We start from the raw sequence: 17,773 nt of genomic DNA, 5'->3' as shown, positions 1-17,773 counted from the left end.
ACGCCACACTCGTTATTGTCTAACACCAAAATCATCACGATTGGTTTATTGCGTCTTTTATTAAAACCGGTACCAGACTAATAAAACAGTGACAATTGGAATGGTCCATGCGATGGGACTTGGTGGAAAAAAAACTATAGTTACTTATATGAATTGCGTCTACTACTTTAAAGCAAGAACGGAAACAAAAACGAATTTTTTTTTAAATTTCACCTTGTGTTTTTTGAATTGATGTTCCGAAGGGAGGAAGGATGTGCAAGAACACAATAAAGTACAAGTTCCTAGGCCTATTTGTTATGTATGTTTGTATGGCAAGGGCTCAAGGACACAGCTGTTTAGCTAGCAACCGGAAGCGATCATGTGGTAGTAACTTTTGTCTTTTAATATTATTTCACGGTTTAAACCATCAGGTGTGTGGTACATGCTGGAAACCATTTATTATGTGAACTCCGTTCTTTCCAGGTATCTGCAGGGAAGGTGTGGAACGGTCTGCCACATTACATCAGATCCATCCATGCAGACAATAGACATTTCAAAACAAACTGGATTGTTTTGAGTTGTTCTTGACCTTTACACCGCTGGAGGACAACAAAATAGGAAACTTTTGTTCTGAAGCAATGAGCACTTGTGTGGATACCGGCACTAAAAAAAAAGCATTATGATCCCATGATCTCAAACGGGAGTCACATTATTTTTTGTAATGTTATTTTTATTTTGCTCAGCGAGTTGAACCCGATTAAGGGGGTCAGTTCTCAGGTTGATTTGAAATTGGGTTTTTTTCCTCTTTTTTTACCATGGGCCTACCCAGCGTATAAAATCTGCTGTATGCATTATTAAGGGAATTAAAGGGTAGCGAAGATTTCTTTGACGGTCGTTTAAAACCGGCAGGGTCGTTACCGTGTGACAAAGGACCGAGCCGAAGGCGAGGGCTCTTATCGCACGGTAACGAGCCCTGTAAGGTTTTAAACGGACGTTTAAGAACGAGTCACTACTCTGTTATTCCCATCCCTAAATGCGCTTTTGTTGAAAAAATAAAAAAAATGTTTAATCAATGTTTTCTTTCTTTTTTAAAGTTACAAACTTTTTTAAGAATAATTACTTGAAAACAAGTATTAATGGTATATTATTCATTGCCAGATTGGCCAATATTTTAGCTCCTGTATAATTGGGTGTGACCCATTGCTGGGTCAGGCTGACCCAAATCCGCGTCAACAAAAACAAGATGACCCCAAAAATATGGAGCAGAATTAAACAATACCATTGTTAAACAAGTTTTCGGGTCAGCCTGACCAAGACATCATGGGTCAGGGCAGGGACCAGACCCTTGGATCCGGAATCCGAGTCAATTGTGACCCAGTCTTCAAAGTGTGTAGTTTATGAAAGCTACCAACTTTACCCAGCCAGACCAATACCAGATAAAAACACACGCATACAAGAGGTCAGATGAAATACATATGAAGCAGAAGCACAAGTTATTATCATAATCAACTCTTTATTCTATTTGTTCATATCACAAACACTTAAATATCATAATTTGACTTTGTTATTGAAAAACGTTTCTTGTTATGAATGATATAATAGTAAAATTATTTTCCAAAATAGAAAAGTGGAAAAGTTTCAATATTGTTCACAGTCATACTTCGATTTGACAGAGCACTAACATTCATCTTAGACATTAATCGTATGATGACATTTCTTAATATCACTTGATTTGTATTGTGACATCACAGTTTGCGTTAGTAAGATCATTAATCTTCTATCTCTGTTAGATCAACCCAAGCTGTTTAGTGTAATTTTGATAATCGTCAGATACTACCATTTTATAAATGGCTGTACATTAATAATACTAAAACATTACTTACTTCAAGGCTTTGGTATATTTTCAGGTCAGGGATAGATTCAAAATATAAACAAACCTCAAATCATTTTCATCCAAGATAAAAAATAAAAAAGATAAAAATACCAGAGCATCATGCAACAATAATGTTAAAGTTTTACAAGTTCAAGTAAAGGTTGATATAGATGTACGGCCTATCTGGTTGTAATGTAATTGGACAAACAAAGTGTCAGATAAATGGGCCATCAAATTATTGAACCCCCATAAACTGAATTTACTGTTAATTCGATAGCTTTTAGTCCAATGGCATATTTCGACTTTTGGACTGATGAAATAATCTATAGATCCCATCAGATTATCAAAAACGATGATCTTCAATTAGCTTAAAGGAACGTTACAGAAGTGGTAAGAAACAAAAATCGTTAAGATCACAGATTAACATCAAACTTACACGGTCTAATGACCGTGTAGAAAACATAGTAGAAATCATCCCTTGAAATGTTTCTGTCTGAAATTTCATATTTGATGAGAAATAAATAATCTAATTTCGCGTTTTGAGTTTATCGCTCAGTGAGCGTTTTATTCATTTTTGTTTTGGCATCGATGCAATGCAAAATTTGTAATTGGTTTTTCACTATTCTCTCGTGACCCAAATGGCCGATCGATCTCAAACTTCTACAGGTTTGTCAGTTTATGTATATCGTGGATGACTAGAGTGCTTACACCGCCAGCAACTTTTTTTGCTAGGAAAACCAATTCTGTAATGTTCCTTTAAGTTGTTTATTTCGAAAATAAACTAAAACCTATAGCAGTGAACACTAATATTATTGCTTATAATCTATTATTAACTTCAATTTTCAAAAATAACCTAAAACTTGGTACATATTGCACACTTATTAATACTTCTAATCTATAACAAACTATATATACTTTTTTTCTGAGAAAAAAGTTCAAGGGTATTTCTTTCCCCAGACAGCATGAAGACGGATTAATTAAATTATAAAGGGGCAGGTTTAAGCCAGTTGGTGCTTAAAAATGTGGCACGGCCTGAGGAATTGATCATGATCATACAATCTGACACACATGACAGAAAGTCTTTGATGAGGTACAACATTCATGAATGTTCTTCTTTGCTGCAATGAGAAAGAACCTCTGTATACCTTTAAAGGGAAGGTACACGTTTGGTAATTGTCAAAGACCAGTCTTCTCACTTGGTGTATCCCATCATAACCATAAAATAACAAGCCTGTGGAAATTTGGGCTCAATTGGTCATCGAAGTTGCAAGAAAATCATGAAAGAAAAAATAAATTGTTGGACGAAATTGTGTGCTTTCAGATAAGAATTAATGACTTGTAGCTAGAAGTCTTTTATTATTTTAGTGAGAAAATGCTTCTTTCTCAAAAACTACGTTACTTCAGAAGGAGTCGTTTCCAACAATTTTTTATACTATCAACAGCTCTCCAATGCTTGTTACCAAGTCAGTTTTTAAGTTAACATTTGTTTTGAGTAATGACCAAACGTGTACCTTCCCTTTAAGGTGATAAAACAGTTTTTAGTACTTTCACGAGTTCTTTTGATTGGTTACCGATTTTTAAAAAAAAACACCATCATTCCCACTCTAATTAACAAATGATTTGTTGTGTCTTGTTGCATTCTGACTATAATTATACATACAAAAGTATAGATCTGATGAAAACACTGCTCCAAAATGTAATAATAGCTCAATGAACAGAAACTTATCAAATCTAAGATAAATCTTAGATAAATGAGTAACACTAGTAAATACTAACCAAGTAATTTAATATCAACATTAATCTGTCTGAAAGTACTTTTCGACATAAAATACACACAATATAAAATACAAAAACAATACAGAGGATTTCGCATTATTTACTATGGAATGACAATGATATCAAAGGGAAAATGTATGAAAGTATTTTTTCATTTATTGATTTATTAAATCTTTTTCTCGTGGTGTTTCACTACTGCCCAGAAAAAGTTTCGGGTTAAATTTCTTGTGTTTGTGTACATCAATTGGGAAAATGGCTCCTGTGTAGCTTGTTCTGGTCCGATGGTTCGACCCTTGTGGAGTCTTACTTGAAGGCCTTCAAGAAGACTGCTAGGGTCGAAATGTCAGACCACTAACAACTACCATCTAAACAATGGGGTCTTTTTGGGTGGTAAGCAGTTTGCATCAGCTGGTTAAATCTTCTTGGTTAAAAGAGTACTCAAGAGAATGCTGGACAAATTGTAAATATTGTTCAAATTGCTGGGAAACTAGTATGGATGTAGTTTTACACTTGGCATTTCAGACTTGTGCATAGAATGAAGGGCTTGGGGTGTTGTGATGTATATACGAACAGATTCACATCATCTGCCATCCTGGGTACATGCCATAATAATGTGTGTTCCACGTTGAACCATTTTAGTGCAAAACAACAAACAATAAACATGGTTTATGGTCTCAGGAATGTTCTGCACATTACCAATTCACACTTAATTTCGATTGTGGCGATCAAACTTACATGATATTCAGACAAAGGTATTTCACTGGAGATAGTCCTGGTACAAGAATGAATTAAGCCATTTATTATGTGAGCTTTCAGGTTGAATATAGGATAACCCATGCTCCTTATTACTTCTAAAAAATCGATCATTTCTGTCAACAAGCAACTGCCTCATCTGTAAGTGTATATGTTTATATGCTTAATGTTTCTTGGAATGGAAATTGTTTATAATAAAATAGTTTGAAACTTCTGTCACTATAAAATCTGTATTTCAAGGCTCAACAATCATTCTGAAGAGAAGTAGATTCAAAACTTTATTTTAACCAATAGACACTGTCAGTGTCAGGAATCATCATACTTGCTAGAAGACGTTTGAATGGCACATTCTACACCTCAAGTTGAATAAATTTCAAGAAGACGGTGACACTTGTGACATAATTTACGCACACGTTGCTCCAGCCTGGACACAGTGACTGTAATTTTACAGTGGTCACAATGGCCTTTCTTGAGTTCACAAACATTAAATGCTTCAATACCATGCTCAATGTTGAATCCAATGAAGAACTCTACCTCTCTGTTTAGGTAATTCTTCCCAAATAGGCCATAATGTTTGGGTACGTACACAGCAATCAGCGAACTTGTGGTAACAGCCTGGTGCAGGCCACCAGTGGTGATGGCAATTTGTCCATGAAATGGCATTTCACATGATTTGATTACGCCTGTGCAGACTTGCAATTTGGCATGTGCACTTTCATCTTGCCAGAAGCGTTTCTCAGAATTCCATGAACCTAGACAGCTCCTGTGGACCAAGCAATGGATGCTTTTCTCCTTGTTTGTTTTCAGCCATTCCCAGGCAAACTTCCTCTGAATACGATTTACAGTGGTTTTCTTTTCCTCCATTTTCCCCAGAAGGCTTTTTGACTCTGATAGGTACATCTTTTTCTGAGTCAGAAGAGCTAGAGTTGTGTTGACAACATACAGGTAGTACAATGTCATAATGGACTGTGGCGTCAGGTTGTGGCAATGTTTAACTTGTGGTAGTACTTTATCAGACATCGAGTAGACGGTGGATTGAAGACTCGGGTTCCGAATGGCAACAATCCAATCGCTTACTTCAGCACTAACATCAATGGAAATACTTCTCCTATAAGCATCCTTGAAGATTTTCTCATAGAGCTCAACTATTTTCTCAACATCATCCCCTGATGTGATGTTGTTCAAAATATGAGTTGTTGTGCGAGCTGATCGTTTACCTTTGTGTTTCAATGTGTAGATGGCTATCATGTCTCTACAGCTGTCCACGTCTTCTCTTCCTTTCCAATACTTCAAAGCTGTACCTGGATCATCAAATATTGCCGAAAACCAATTCAGGCAAGAGTCAAGTTCATCAGTTTCAGGCTGCCGAGTTGTTTTCATTAAATCTTGGTACTGTCTTAGCAGTACATTTACTTTGGAGAAACAACTTTCAACCAATTCCTTAGCTTCAGCACTGTTGTTCTCTGAGGTAAGAAATCCGTAGTACCCACCTTGCTCGTAGCGCGTTGCTACATAGTCGGCAATATGCAAACGAACTTTGATTTCTCCAATATAGCCATAACTTTCATCCATACCTTTTGTCAGATGCTGTCTACAGGTACTGAAGTTGTGGATAGCTGAGCTTGCATACTTACATACCTCTCGAAAAGAGTCTTGCTGATCGGGCTTGCCAATGTAATGCTTCCTGTCCTTAAGTTTCCCACCACCAATGAGTGATTTTATTTTATCATGGTGGACGTTACCAAGGTTGTGATAAATTGTGCAAAGAATTGCATCTTGCATACTCTGACCTTGATTTTTTGTGTCACTGTATTTCTCAGCACAAGCCTTTATTTCCAACTGTCGAAGTTCTTTTGCCTTGGTCAAGTGTGCGAGAGATTTCTCAAAATCATGGGTGTAGATATTGCATGCTCTTCCTAAGTGAGAAACAAAGGTTGGATCTGTAGGAAAACACTCAACAAGGTGTTCCATGAGATCTAACTTCTTCTGTCCAGAAGTATCTTGGATGTCACACATCAGCCTCGACAGAAGTTCTCGTTTGTACTGATCTTGTCCTACCTCTTTGTAGTCACGGTGGATGAAGATAGCTCTCAATGTACGCATGAAATACGAAGAGGGGTCAGGTTTGGAGTATTTTAGCCTCTTGCTTGCATATGTTAAGAAGTCTTTGGCAAACTCCCTCAAATTTCTTCTTGCCTGATTGCTCAGATCATTACCCTCTCCATTACTGGGACTGCCTTGTGTGAGTATTTGCTCTAGTATTTCCTTGGCCACAGCATGGTGGGTTATTCTCCAGGTGCACTTGCGTGTGTCTTCCAGCACAAACTGATTGCCACTGTGAGTCAAGACATCACAGGCAGACACGATTTCAGTATCCTTTTTATCAAAAAGGAGTGAAAAAAATTGACAGGGGATGCATTTGTGCCCATAAAAGAAAGCCAGAGCCAAGTAACCTACTGCTGTTTGCCAGTCGTTTAAGGCCTCATTTCTTTGTAGAGCCAAGAATCCTCTCACATAAGGTCTGAGACCTTTGTAATTCTCATTGTAGGCGGCCAACCCAAACTCATACACAAAGTGTTTTTGCGTTTTTTCGTCCACTTCCCTCACCAGTTTCTGCAGTTGCAACTTGACTTTCCCTTTTGTAATCTGGGAAAAGACTGCATTGAAGCGTTGAGCTTCGCAACTGTCAACCTCTCCTTTGAGCCAAAACTTATCTTTTGCATGAGTTTGATTTCCAATGGCCTTGGTATAACGTTGCACATTTAGAATGACAATGTGGATCTTACCTTGACTCATCTCAAACAATTCTTGGAGTAATCTGGATTCTTGCCCATCCACAACAAGCAGAATCGGTGTTTTGGTTTGACAGTATAAGGACTCTAGCCTTTGGAATATTTTGCTTGGGTCAAGAACATCAGCAAGTGTACACACACACGGAAACTGGTCATGAAAATCCCACAGTATTCTACGACTCAATGTTGTCCCACCTGCTCCTGGCTCATGGTAGAGTGTGACAATACAAGAAGAACCTCTGTGAAGACGGCACTGCAGGAATGCAGCCAGTTCCTTCAAAAGGTTCCGCTTAGCATCAAAGATGCCAATATGCATTTCCTGCCAGATCAGAGTTCCGCCTCTTAAAAATACCTCACCGGGTGTGACATTTTCTTGTTTTAAGAGCTCGTCACTTTTGTACAACACCTCAAGCTCTTCGTGAAGCCACCTTGAATCACGGTTACTGATACTTCCAACACTACCTGGTAGATGACGCACAATATCTGCATGAGGTTGATCATCAACAATACTCAACATTCCAAAACACAATCTATCAAGAGATATCTCAATCACCTTGGTAATTTCCAGCTCATCGCAAAGTTCCGTCATCAAATTGCGGCCATAATCATCAGCTGGAGTCTGTTGCATGCATATAATGTAGGTGATACCACTGGTTATGTGTTCATCAAGCTTTAGCAGTGTACGCTTCAGATGACGGAGGATATCTTTGCTCCCATACCACACAACAACGATGGTCAGTGGTTTACCTTCACAATGCGTGCTCAGCAAGTCACAGTAATTGTCAAGATGCTTGCCTACTCTTAAAACCCACTCTCTAACACTGCTTGGAACTAGACTGTCTTCCCGCTTTGTTAGACCTCTCACAAATAGCCATTCAAGGAAGGACTCAGACAGAGAATCTTGTGGGGCATCATTCCAGGTCCTGACAGCTAACCGCTCCTGGAGGTCAGCTTCACATACTGCCAGAAAACCACTTTCTCTACTATCTGGATCAAAATCCCATACTTGCAGCCAGGAAAACTTAGCCAAAGCTTGCAAGTTCCTTGTCTCGTTGGAACACTTACTCACCAGTAAACAGTAACTACGCCTTGGTTGGTTCTCAAGGTCTAATTTCTGCAAGAATTCTTCCCATGCTTCGTCCTCCCCTTTCCTGGAACTCCTGTGTGATGATGTTTTGTCTGGTGTTGAGTGAAACCATTTGTATATCTGATCTTGTTGCTTTTGATTTGCAGGCATTATTGTACCTCCATCGCAAAACAAAATGTTATTTTGAGTCCACTCATCCCCTTTCGTTTCAGTTGCCCAGCAAACTTTACCCGACCCTTTACTGTTTGGAATACCAACAACACCAAATACCTTGTCTGAATACTCCACCTCTGAATAAACAAATGTGGGTGTGTGTGAGAAGCATCTTTTAAACATTGCTTGATAGTCTGCATTAATTCTGCGATTCTGTAACCCAATTAAATCATGCGGTGGAGACGAGTATCCTTTCACACCGATGATTAAGAACACATCACCATTTCTTGGTGTATTCCACCAGGCAACAACATCCTTTGTGAAAGTAATTGAACCAGATTCTCCAGAATACTCTTTCTCGGTCCTAAATTTTACAGAGGTATCGCCACTCTTTGCAATAAGTTTAGCAAATTGTTTGGCATCTGGCATTTGACAATACAACTTGTCGGTTGTGGGCGTTTCACTCACAGATTTGTGTACTATCTGTTTAGTTGATATTTTACTTCTGGCTGGATGCCATTCACACAGTTCGGTTGTGTGTAATGACTGCTCAGATGGTTTTCCATACTTACCCAAGTTGTCGCTTTCATAATTATCCCCAACTAGTGATAAAACACGAAGCTTGCTCTTATCGTCATTAACTACTTGAATGAAATTCTCTTTGTCCATTGTTATCAACTTCGTGCATCTACTTCTATCTCTTACATACATCTCTATAGTTCCAATACCAATGTTCTCAAATTGTAGTCCTTTGGTGCCGTATTTGTCATAAAAGCGTTCTTCCAACTCTGTTAACTTCATCTGAACATTGATGTTGGCAAAGCTTGGGGTAATGACGGAAATCAACAGGACATCTGCAACTACAACTTCATCAATTTCCAAGACATCTGCAAAAAAAGTTGCATAATTTATTTATAACAACTGATAGCTTTGAGTGACTGTCAAAGATAAGGAAATTATGATGTATCTAGTCAGCAATAGGAAAGAGATGAAATCTTTAAATTGATGACCATTTTAAAATCTTACCCTTTAGTTTTACTTGAAGCAATGGTTCTGTACTCCCTTCCAGTTCAATAGTGAGAATTCCCTCATTATCAACTCCATGCTTAACTTTTGGACGTACTTTTGGCCTTGCTCCAGCTGAAAATGAGAACAAAAACATTACCTGCGCCTAATTTCATAGAGCTGCTTAAGCACACAATTTTGTTAAAGCAAAAAGAAATCCTTTCTTAGTAAAATCTGATTACCGGCCAAGACTCCACTAATTGTTATACCAAGTAAACAACAGCTAAATACCAGTCACAAGCAATATTTATGGCATGACATTTTGGCCAGTAACACAATGTAAAATAAGTGAGCTATTTCGTGCTTAAGCAGATTTTTTGCTTAAGCAGCTCTATGAAATTGGCCCCTGATGGAACAACTTTGGAAGGATCCCTTCGGAGACAGCTCACTCTTGGGTACCTGTCAATGTGATAACATTCCTGCATTTGAAGTCACATGAGCTTCAAAGAAATAAGGCTGGTGACGGGATCCATTACAAGTGTATTATTGTAGACAACATTATTTTCTGGTAGTGAAACTTAAGTATGAGTTATTCTGGCTATAATCTGCAAACACTGAGTTAATCTGAACTACTGCTACTAAAATACTACTACAAAATAAAGGGTCAATTTGACTTTGTTCAGGGAAATTGATATTAAAAAGCCCATAGGATTCAAACCCACATTAATTTTATACTAAACATAATTTGGATAGGCTATGTTGCATTGGAGTGATAACTGGATTTTCATCAATGCTTTGATGTTATATTGTGATGAAATGAAAAGGAACAAAATACTGCTCAACTGTCTACAGATACTTACTGTCTTTTTGTTTTGGTTTCTTCTTTGTAGCTCCACCAGTATTCACACTCTCCACCTCTTGATCGCTGTCCTTCCAGCAGTGATGTGTCTTAAGGATTGCCTCCAGAGCTTGGTATTTAGCCTCATCATCTCCAGGCATGATGCCCTTCCACTTCACCAGTGCCTGATACTTCTGCTCTCTGCTGTCATTCTGATTATCCTTCTCAATCTCACCGATGAGAACCTCTACATTGTTAATGAAGGGGCTGACAAGATCCCGGAAGATTGGTTTCCAATCCTTGACATGAATATTTTTTGTCACTCTTTGAAGAAACGTTTCGCTCAATATATTGGTTCGTTGCCTACCTATAAAATGCAGAAAAAGTATATAGAAATTCCACAATTTTTACACTGTCATAAAAAACAAAGTGCCCAGGGCTTGATTTCACAAAGCACTAAGATTCATCTGAAGATGAGTTGTCAAGATTACCGTAGTGATTTGAATTGTGACATCAAACTTTGCTTTGCAATTCAAGATTGATACACGTTAACATCAATCTTAACACTTTGTGAAATCAGCCACAGCCATTGTTAAATGTTACTGACTATTTATCATTTTAATAAGGACAAGAACAAGAATAAAAACAATTGTTGTTGGCATTTAAAGTATAGATAAATTAATGTGACCACAGGAAGTAAACAAATTATGATGTGACTATAAAAAGCATGACATTTCTTATGAAACTGAAGACAGTGAAAACCATATATGAAAGTAAAACAAGAATTGAAAACAAAAAGTGAACATCCCGCTTTGGTTATTTTGTTCTAACTTTACCCTACACACAACTTTCCTTTAAGCTTATTGCATACTACAAGTTATAGATCACATCTATTTGTACTATGTCTTGTAAGTACCTGATTGGTAAACATCACTACTAGATCTCCCTCCAAGGATGGATCCATCATCTGAAATTGCACTGCTTTCTAGTGACAGTAAAGGTGCACCTGTGAAAAATAAGTTGAGTGCTCAGAAACAATGTTTGAACAATTACAGAAACGTCATGATCCTGCTCTCTGTAAACAGTGTTTATGGCTTAGGCAACCACAGAACAATCTGAAAATGTGTACACAGAAGCATAACCACAGGGTGGATGAAGCCTGCACTCAGAATCCCTGCCCCCATCACCCCCCTCCCCCAAGAAAAAAAAAATACTGTTCATGGTCTTGATTGCACCCGTAATGAAAGTGTTATAGTATCGATGCCACTGTTGGTATGCATCACCACAGTAATTTAACATTTTCAAGGCTGACTACATCATTCATCCAGAACCATGTGGGTGATGGCATTTGATTGATCAAGATTGATCTCTAAGGCTTATTGGTTGTCCTCATACAATGACACTTCAAATATTCTGATCGAATATTATTTTTGAGAGGGAAGGCCTTACCATGGCCCTTCTAAGGGTCATTTTCATTTTGCAATATATAGGCCTAGGCACTTGCATTGCAAACTTTTAAAGGAGTATTATTGCCACTAGACTTTAAGGTAACAGAAGCTCATAATGTGTGTCATTCCAGGGGTGGGTTTCACAAAGAGTTAGGACTAGTCTTATCTCAAGTTAGGACCAGTTACTCGTCCTAACTTGGGACTATCCATGCAATTTGTATATCTCCTAGGACTAGTCCTAAGTTAGGACTAGTCCTAACTCTTTGTGAAATCGACCCCAGGCCAATTTTTCACTTGACAAAATGGCAATAAAACCTTTATTTCTTCATCTCAATATTCATAAAGACACTTCAAGGCCTACTCTTTGTGAAATCCACTTCTGCGGTCCCAGTGTACCACTTGAACCCTGCTTGTCACACAAGGCCACGTCTCATATGAGGTATAAACAGAAAAAGGTGCTTGGATTAATTGATTTGCTTAGCAGATAGCCGAGAACCAGTCACGTGAAATGTACATGGCAGCTATAGTCTAGTATAACTAGCCCTAAATTGGGAAGAACCCACATTGGTTTAAAAAAAAAATTCTTCTGTTTACTTCAATGTTTCAGCTTCAAGAGCCCACACTAGTTTTTATTCCTGTTGAAAATAGGCCTACAGTTAAATATTCTTACCAAGTGGGTAATGTCCCAAACGCCTCCCATAACAAACATTATCCAAAGTATTTTCTGCTGGTTTTTGCTTGTGTTTATTTTTTAGCCTAATATTAATTACAACTATGGTAAGAAACATACGTTTCTTGTAAATAAAAGAGATCATGTTTTATATCAAGTTTATCTTCCTCATGTAACACCCCCAGTCCACCCAAACCAATTATGTTTGAAAGTTAAATGTTGTCAGTTTCGAAGGGCCCTTCAAATAATAAAAGAGAGTTTCCCACTGCTTACCTTTTTGTGGACCCTTTCTTCGATGTGGCACCCACTCGTCATCTTCTTGATTGCTCATTTTGTCTCGCAGTCCCAGGGTTTTCAGTGCCAAGTCTTTCTAGACACATTATGTTCTCCAGTGCAGTATTGTGATTGGATAGACATTTTAACTGTGAATGTAACCAATTGTTATTCACATTAATAAGTTTTGTTTAAAATAAGAAAGACCCCCCCCAAAAAAAAAACGGAGGTCGTTGGTTCAAATCCCGCTCTAGTCAATTTTTCTTTGTTCAATCCAAAATCATTTTAAAATGTACCCAGTCAGTTTCCCTTGTGGTTTATTATGTGATATATATATATATTTATAATAATAATAATAATAATAATAATATAATAATAATAATAATAATAATAATAATAATAATAATAATAATAATAATAATAATAATAATATAAATATAATACTAAAATAATAGATAAGATAATAACATATAATCATTAATATAATAATACCAATAATATAAATAATAATAATAATAAATAATATAATAATAATAATATATAAGAAGAATAATAATAATATAAATAATAATAATAATATAAATAATAATAATACTATAATAATAATAATATAATAAATATATAATACTAATAATACTAATATAATAAATAATAAATATATAATAATAATAAATACATAAAATAATAAAGATAATTTATAGATGATGATGGATGATGATGATGGATGATATAATAATAATAATAAATACTAATAATAATAATAATAATAATAATAATAATAATAATAATAATAATAATAATAATAATAATCATAATAATAATAATATAATAATAATAATAATAATAATAATAATAATAATAATAATCATAATAATCATAATAATAATAATAATAATAATGTTGTATGAGCCAAGGAAGTGATAAACAAACCTATACGAATCTTATGCAGTCCTATGGGATTCTACTTTCAGTGAAAAAATAACCGATAATCATTTAAATAATGTAGGTTGACTGCAAACAAAATTCTGGAATGAGTTTTGCGCGTATAGATAGGCCCTACATGTCATGTAATGTCTGCTTTGTGAAGGTGCTTTGGATTGGTCATTGTACAAACAATACTATTAAATACATTTTGAAACACAGTGCACAGTTTAAAACTCAAATATCACTGTTTGTATAGACCATTATCAGAATTAATCTGTGTCTAAAATACAGTTTTGATAATGTTATAAAATATATGTGACTGTGTGCATCCCGTCACGCCGTTTTAAGTGATGTTTGAAACCTTTAATTTCAGAAGTTTGTGGAAAACGTAAATATATTAATTGCAAAATAAAAAAAATAAAAAAATACCGACACAATTAAGAAAATTTAGTTACAACTCTAACAAATTATGTACTGTTAGTGTTACAGAAATTACCCGTATGACTTGTGACTTTGATCATATAAACCAACCCATTATTGTTGAACGAAAATATAAGAAACACCCCGTTTTTACAGCTCGTCAATTCTTACCCGCCGATGTCAAAATACAATTCCAGAATCTTCAGGTGCCTATCTCGTCTTCTTTCATTGAATATTTCTACCAAATGTCTGCAATTCTTCTTCTTATTAGGTGATAAATAGGCTAAAATATACACAGATAACTGCTGAGTACTGACGGTTTTTATGTCTGGTGTTAACGCTGCTCAAAATGCGACGGCGATTTCTGTGTCGGGGAATTTCCCCGTCAACTGGTTTCCGCACTTCAGCATGAGTAAAAGTAACGAGTAATGGTGTGTACCATCGGTCCAAACAAGGATCGAGTGCTCAACAATGAATATCTAATTAGTTGCACAATGAGCGCGGAGCTGCGTGAACTTCACTTGACACATTGCGAGTAAAGTTCAAGGACACTAACTGGGGAGAGCCATTCTTGCGGCCTTTCCGACAAGAATATTTTAGTTAAACAAAATGTGGTTCTCACGGTTATCCAATTTGAATTCTTCTCGCCATTTTTGGTGATTTTCATGACCAAGCGTACATATACCCGGAGTGGATTGGTTCAAAGGGGCCTGTGCGCGCACCAGTAAAAGGGGCTCATTAAAATAAAAAAACCAGACTGGGGAAAAATGGTACTAAATTCGTGTATTAATTATGCGGGATGGCAGGGGCGTCGATCCGTGTTGAAAGATGGCAGGGGTGCCAATCCGTTTTGAAAGATAGGTGGGACATAACATTTACGACGTGGTGTCCGGGGCCCGCTTTAGGGCAATCTAGGGAGCCTGAGGGGTGATGTGCCCCCCCCCCCATCTCAGATGTTGGAATTTAGTGCTTATTTCAAGCTATGATGCACCTAACTTTGCTATCATGGTTATTGTATCTATTAAAGACAGTGGACACTATTGGTAATTGTCAAAGACCAATCTTCTCACTTGGTGCATATCAACATATGCATAAAATAACAAGCCCGTGAAATTTTTAGCTCGATTGGTCGTCGGAGTTGCGAGATAACTATGAAAGAAAAAGCACCCTTGCCACACGAAGTTGTGTGCTTTTAGATGCTGGATTTCGAGACCTCAAATTCTAAACTTGAGGTCTCGAAATCAAATTCGTGGAAAATTACTTCTTTCTCGAAAACTACATGACTTTAGAGGGAGCCGTTTCTCACAATCTTTTATATTATCAACCTCTCCCCATTACTCGTCACCAAATGAGGTTTTATGCTGATAATTATTTTGAGTAATTACCAACAGTGTCCACTGCCTTTAAAAACAACTCAGTTGTAGCTTTAGTAATATCCATTGTTTCTGCAATATAACGCTCAGGCGGCGTTTCATCCCCTCTATCACCAGCATCGTCAAGGGTGGATCAAGACAAGAAAAGAGGGAGCCTGCTATAAAGCTGAACGCGAAACCTTTTACGGCCTGGGGTCCGGGCCCGCCTAAGGGCTCAAGGAAAAGGTGCATTCTAGATGCTCTGTGGTGCATTCGAAAGTAATACAAATAAGAGGCAACAAGAATTGAATAGATCATAACCCTTTAAAATGTGAGAAGTAGTAGAACCTTTTGAGTTAACAGCATCCTCAGGTGCGGATCGTGAGGCAATACTTTAGGGGGCTAATCTGTCAGCGAGTGCAGCATGCGAGTGTGAAACCTGTACGGCATGGGTCCGCATCCGGGCCCGCTTAAGGGGCCGGGAAAGTTTTGCATTCTAGATTCTCTGTGGTACAATCTTAGTCCAGTAAGAGGCATACGGAATGGAACAGAACATAAAGCCTTTAAAATGTGAGCAGCAGAGCTGATCTATGACACAACTTTTAGGGGCAAATCTGTCAACCAGTGAGCGTGCAAGTGCGAAGACTTTTCGGCATGGGTCTGGGCCCGCTTAAGGGCGTGGGAAAATGTAGCATTTTAGTAGATGCTCTGTGATGCAATCTAGAGCCAATTTTGAGGGGACATTTGATAAAGTGTCCCCCACCCTTAAAAAAGTTGTTTCAACTTTTGCCCCAGGATTATATGCCAATGGAGGGACACAGGGTTTGGTCTTACACACAGTGCAAAACATGAGTTTCATGATGAAGGTGGCCAAAGACACGGGGAATTTTTGATATTGTGTCCCCCACCCTTTGAAAATGGAGTGGGGTGGGGTGGGGGACACGTCCCTTCCACTCCTTCAAGGGGGAGGTGCAAATCTGTCAACGATGGAGCAGGCGTGTGAGGAAGCTTATATACGTCGTGGTGCGTCCCCTTTTGCATTTTAGATGCTCTGGGATGCAATCTACAATTTTGAGGGGGACATTTGGTATAGTGTCCCCCACCCTTCAAAAAGTTGTGTCATCCTTTGCCCCCGTGATTAATGCCCGTGGTTGGAAACAGGGTTTGGTCTAATACAGTGCAAAACTTGGGCTTATAAAGGTGGTCAAAAAGATTGGGGGGGGGGGGCACATTTGATATTGTGTCCCCCACCCTCCAAAAGATGGGGGGGTCCCCCTGTCCCCTTCCCCTGATTGATGCCCGTTATACTTGCATTTCCAGGCCTAAAAATTTGTTGACAGGGACATCTATGAATTACTGAAAGAAAAATGGTTACGGCATTACATTGCTAGGGCGTGCATTTTCAAGAGGGATCAGGCGTGTGATTTTATTCGCACGCAGGGTAGATCCTCCTCGAAATCAGGGCAATGTCTGTGAGTGAAATAATATAAAAATAATAATACCAATAATAATAATAATAATAATAATAATAATAATAATAATAATAATAATAATAATAATAATAATAATAATAATAATAATAATTGACGACTTTTGCATGGGCAGACCGTGCCATACTTCTTTAAACGCATGATGCCGACGTGAAACAGCCGCAGCCAAAAGCCGTAGACGCTTATTCGGACATGGGCATACAATTCCAATCCAGGGTCCACCCAAAAACACAAAAGACATTCACTATTTATATGCAGATTCGGTCTTGGAAACCAACCAGCAACCGGACGCCATGTAATACGATACTGTGTGTACAGTAATCGGTGACAAAATGGCCGGGCTCCTTCAAGATGGAACTACGACACTGCCTTGCGAAAACCATTTCCACATGACTGCCACTTTCTAAGGGTTTGGTTTTTAACAGTTTTTTAAAGTACTCATGGCAAGGAGTATTGATGGCTAAAATACAATTACTGAAAGTTTTGAAAATCATAGCGGACATTTTCGATGTAAGATCAGAACTCACGCGCACTAGTCTCGTGCATAAACAGCACACTAAAGCACACTACCCATAGAGTGTCAAATGACCACCGTAAAGCAAAACAATGTTTACTTTTCGCAACTTTGAATACTTGTTTAGTTCTATCCTTTCCACATATTCTTTCATTCATTCTGAACATTTTTGGATGTAATTTTACTTATTAAAAGGAAGATTATAAAGTGGCAGTCAGAAACGTTTACGTCTTACGAACTTCAAGTTCAAAGCATCTTGCTGCCGTGATACACACATTATGATTAATGACAGTTGTCATAGTTGCAGTTGTCGTTTTAGTTTCATCAAGACTTTGCTTCAGTGACAGCAGAATGAGGATATGACATCATTCTCACATCATAATGTATCCTTTTGGAAACTTGATTTTGACACATATGCTTATTATT

The 17,773-nt window shown here is 37.6% G+C and overlaps 1 protein-coding gene across 1 annotated transcript; it reads right to left on the bottom strand.

Moving 5' to 3' along the window:
- Positions 1-3,302: 3,302 nt before the first annotated feature.
- LOC117306802 lies at positions 3,303-14,324 on the bottom strand. Its single transcript, XM_033791322.1, has 6 exons — positions 14,163-14,324; positions 12,648-12,796; positions 11,173-11,262; positions 10,279-10,623; positions 9,440-9,553; positions 3,303-9,300 (listed from the first exon to the last, which is right to left on the bottom strand). Exons 2-6 carry the CDS (start codon positions 12,703-12,705, stop codon positions 4,739-4,741), a joined length of 5,169 nt encoding a protein of 1,722 aa, XP_033647213.1. The 5' UTR covers positions 12,706-12,796; positions 14,163-14,324; the 3' UTR covers positions 3,303-4,738.
- Between the last annotated feature and the right edge of the window lie 3,449 nt (positions 14,325-17,773).

Source organism: Asterias rubens, chromosome 2, assembly GCF_902459465.1.
Source record: "Asterias rubens chromosome 2, eAstRub1.3, whole genome shotgun sequence".
NCBI classification, from domain to species: Eukaryota; Metazoa; Echinodermata; class Asteroidea; order Forcipulatida; family Asteriidae; genus Asterias; species Asterias rubens.
This window is presented reverse-complemented; position numbering and strand designations above follow the sequence as displayed.

Excerpts from the sequence above, each read along its gene's own strand:
- LOC117306802 (XM_033791322.1), bottom strand. The coding sequence starts at position 12,705 with ATGAGCAATCAAGAAGATGACGAGTGGGTGCCACATCGAAGAAAGGGT. Across the intron at positions 11,263-12,647 it reads AAGAAAGGGTCCACAAAAAG|GTGCACCTTTACTGTCACTA; the intron begins GTAAGCAGTGGG and ends TATTTTTCACAG. Across the intron at positions 10,624-11,172 it reads TAGTGATGTTTACCAATCAG|GTAGGCAACGAACCAATATA; the intron begins GTACTTACAAGA and ends TGCATTTTATAG.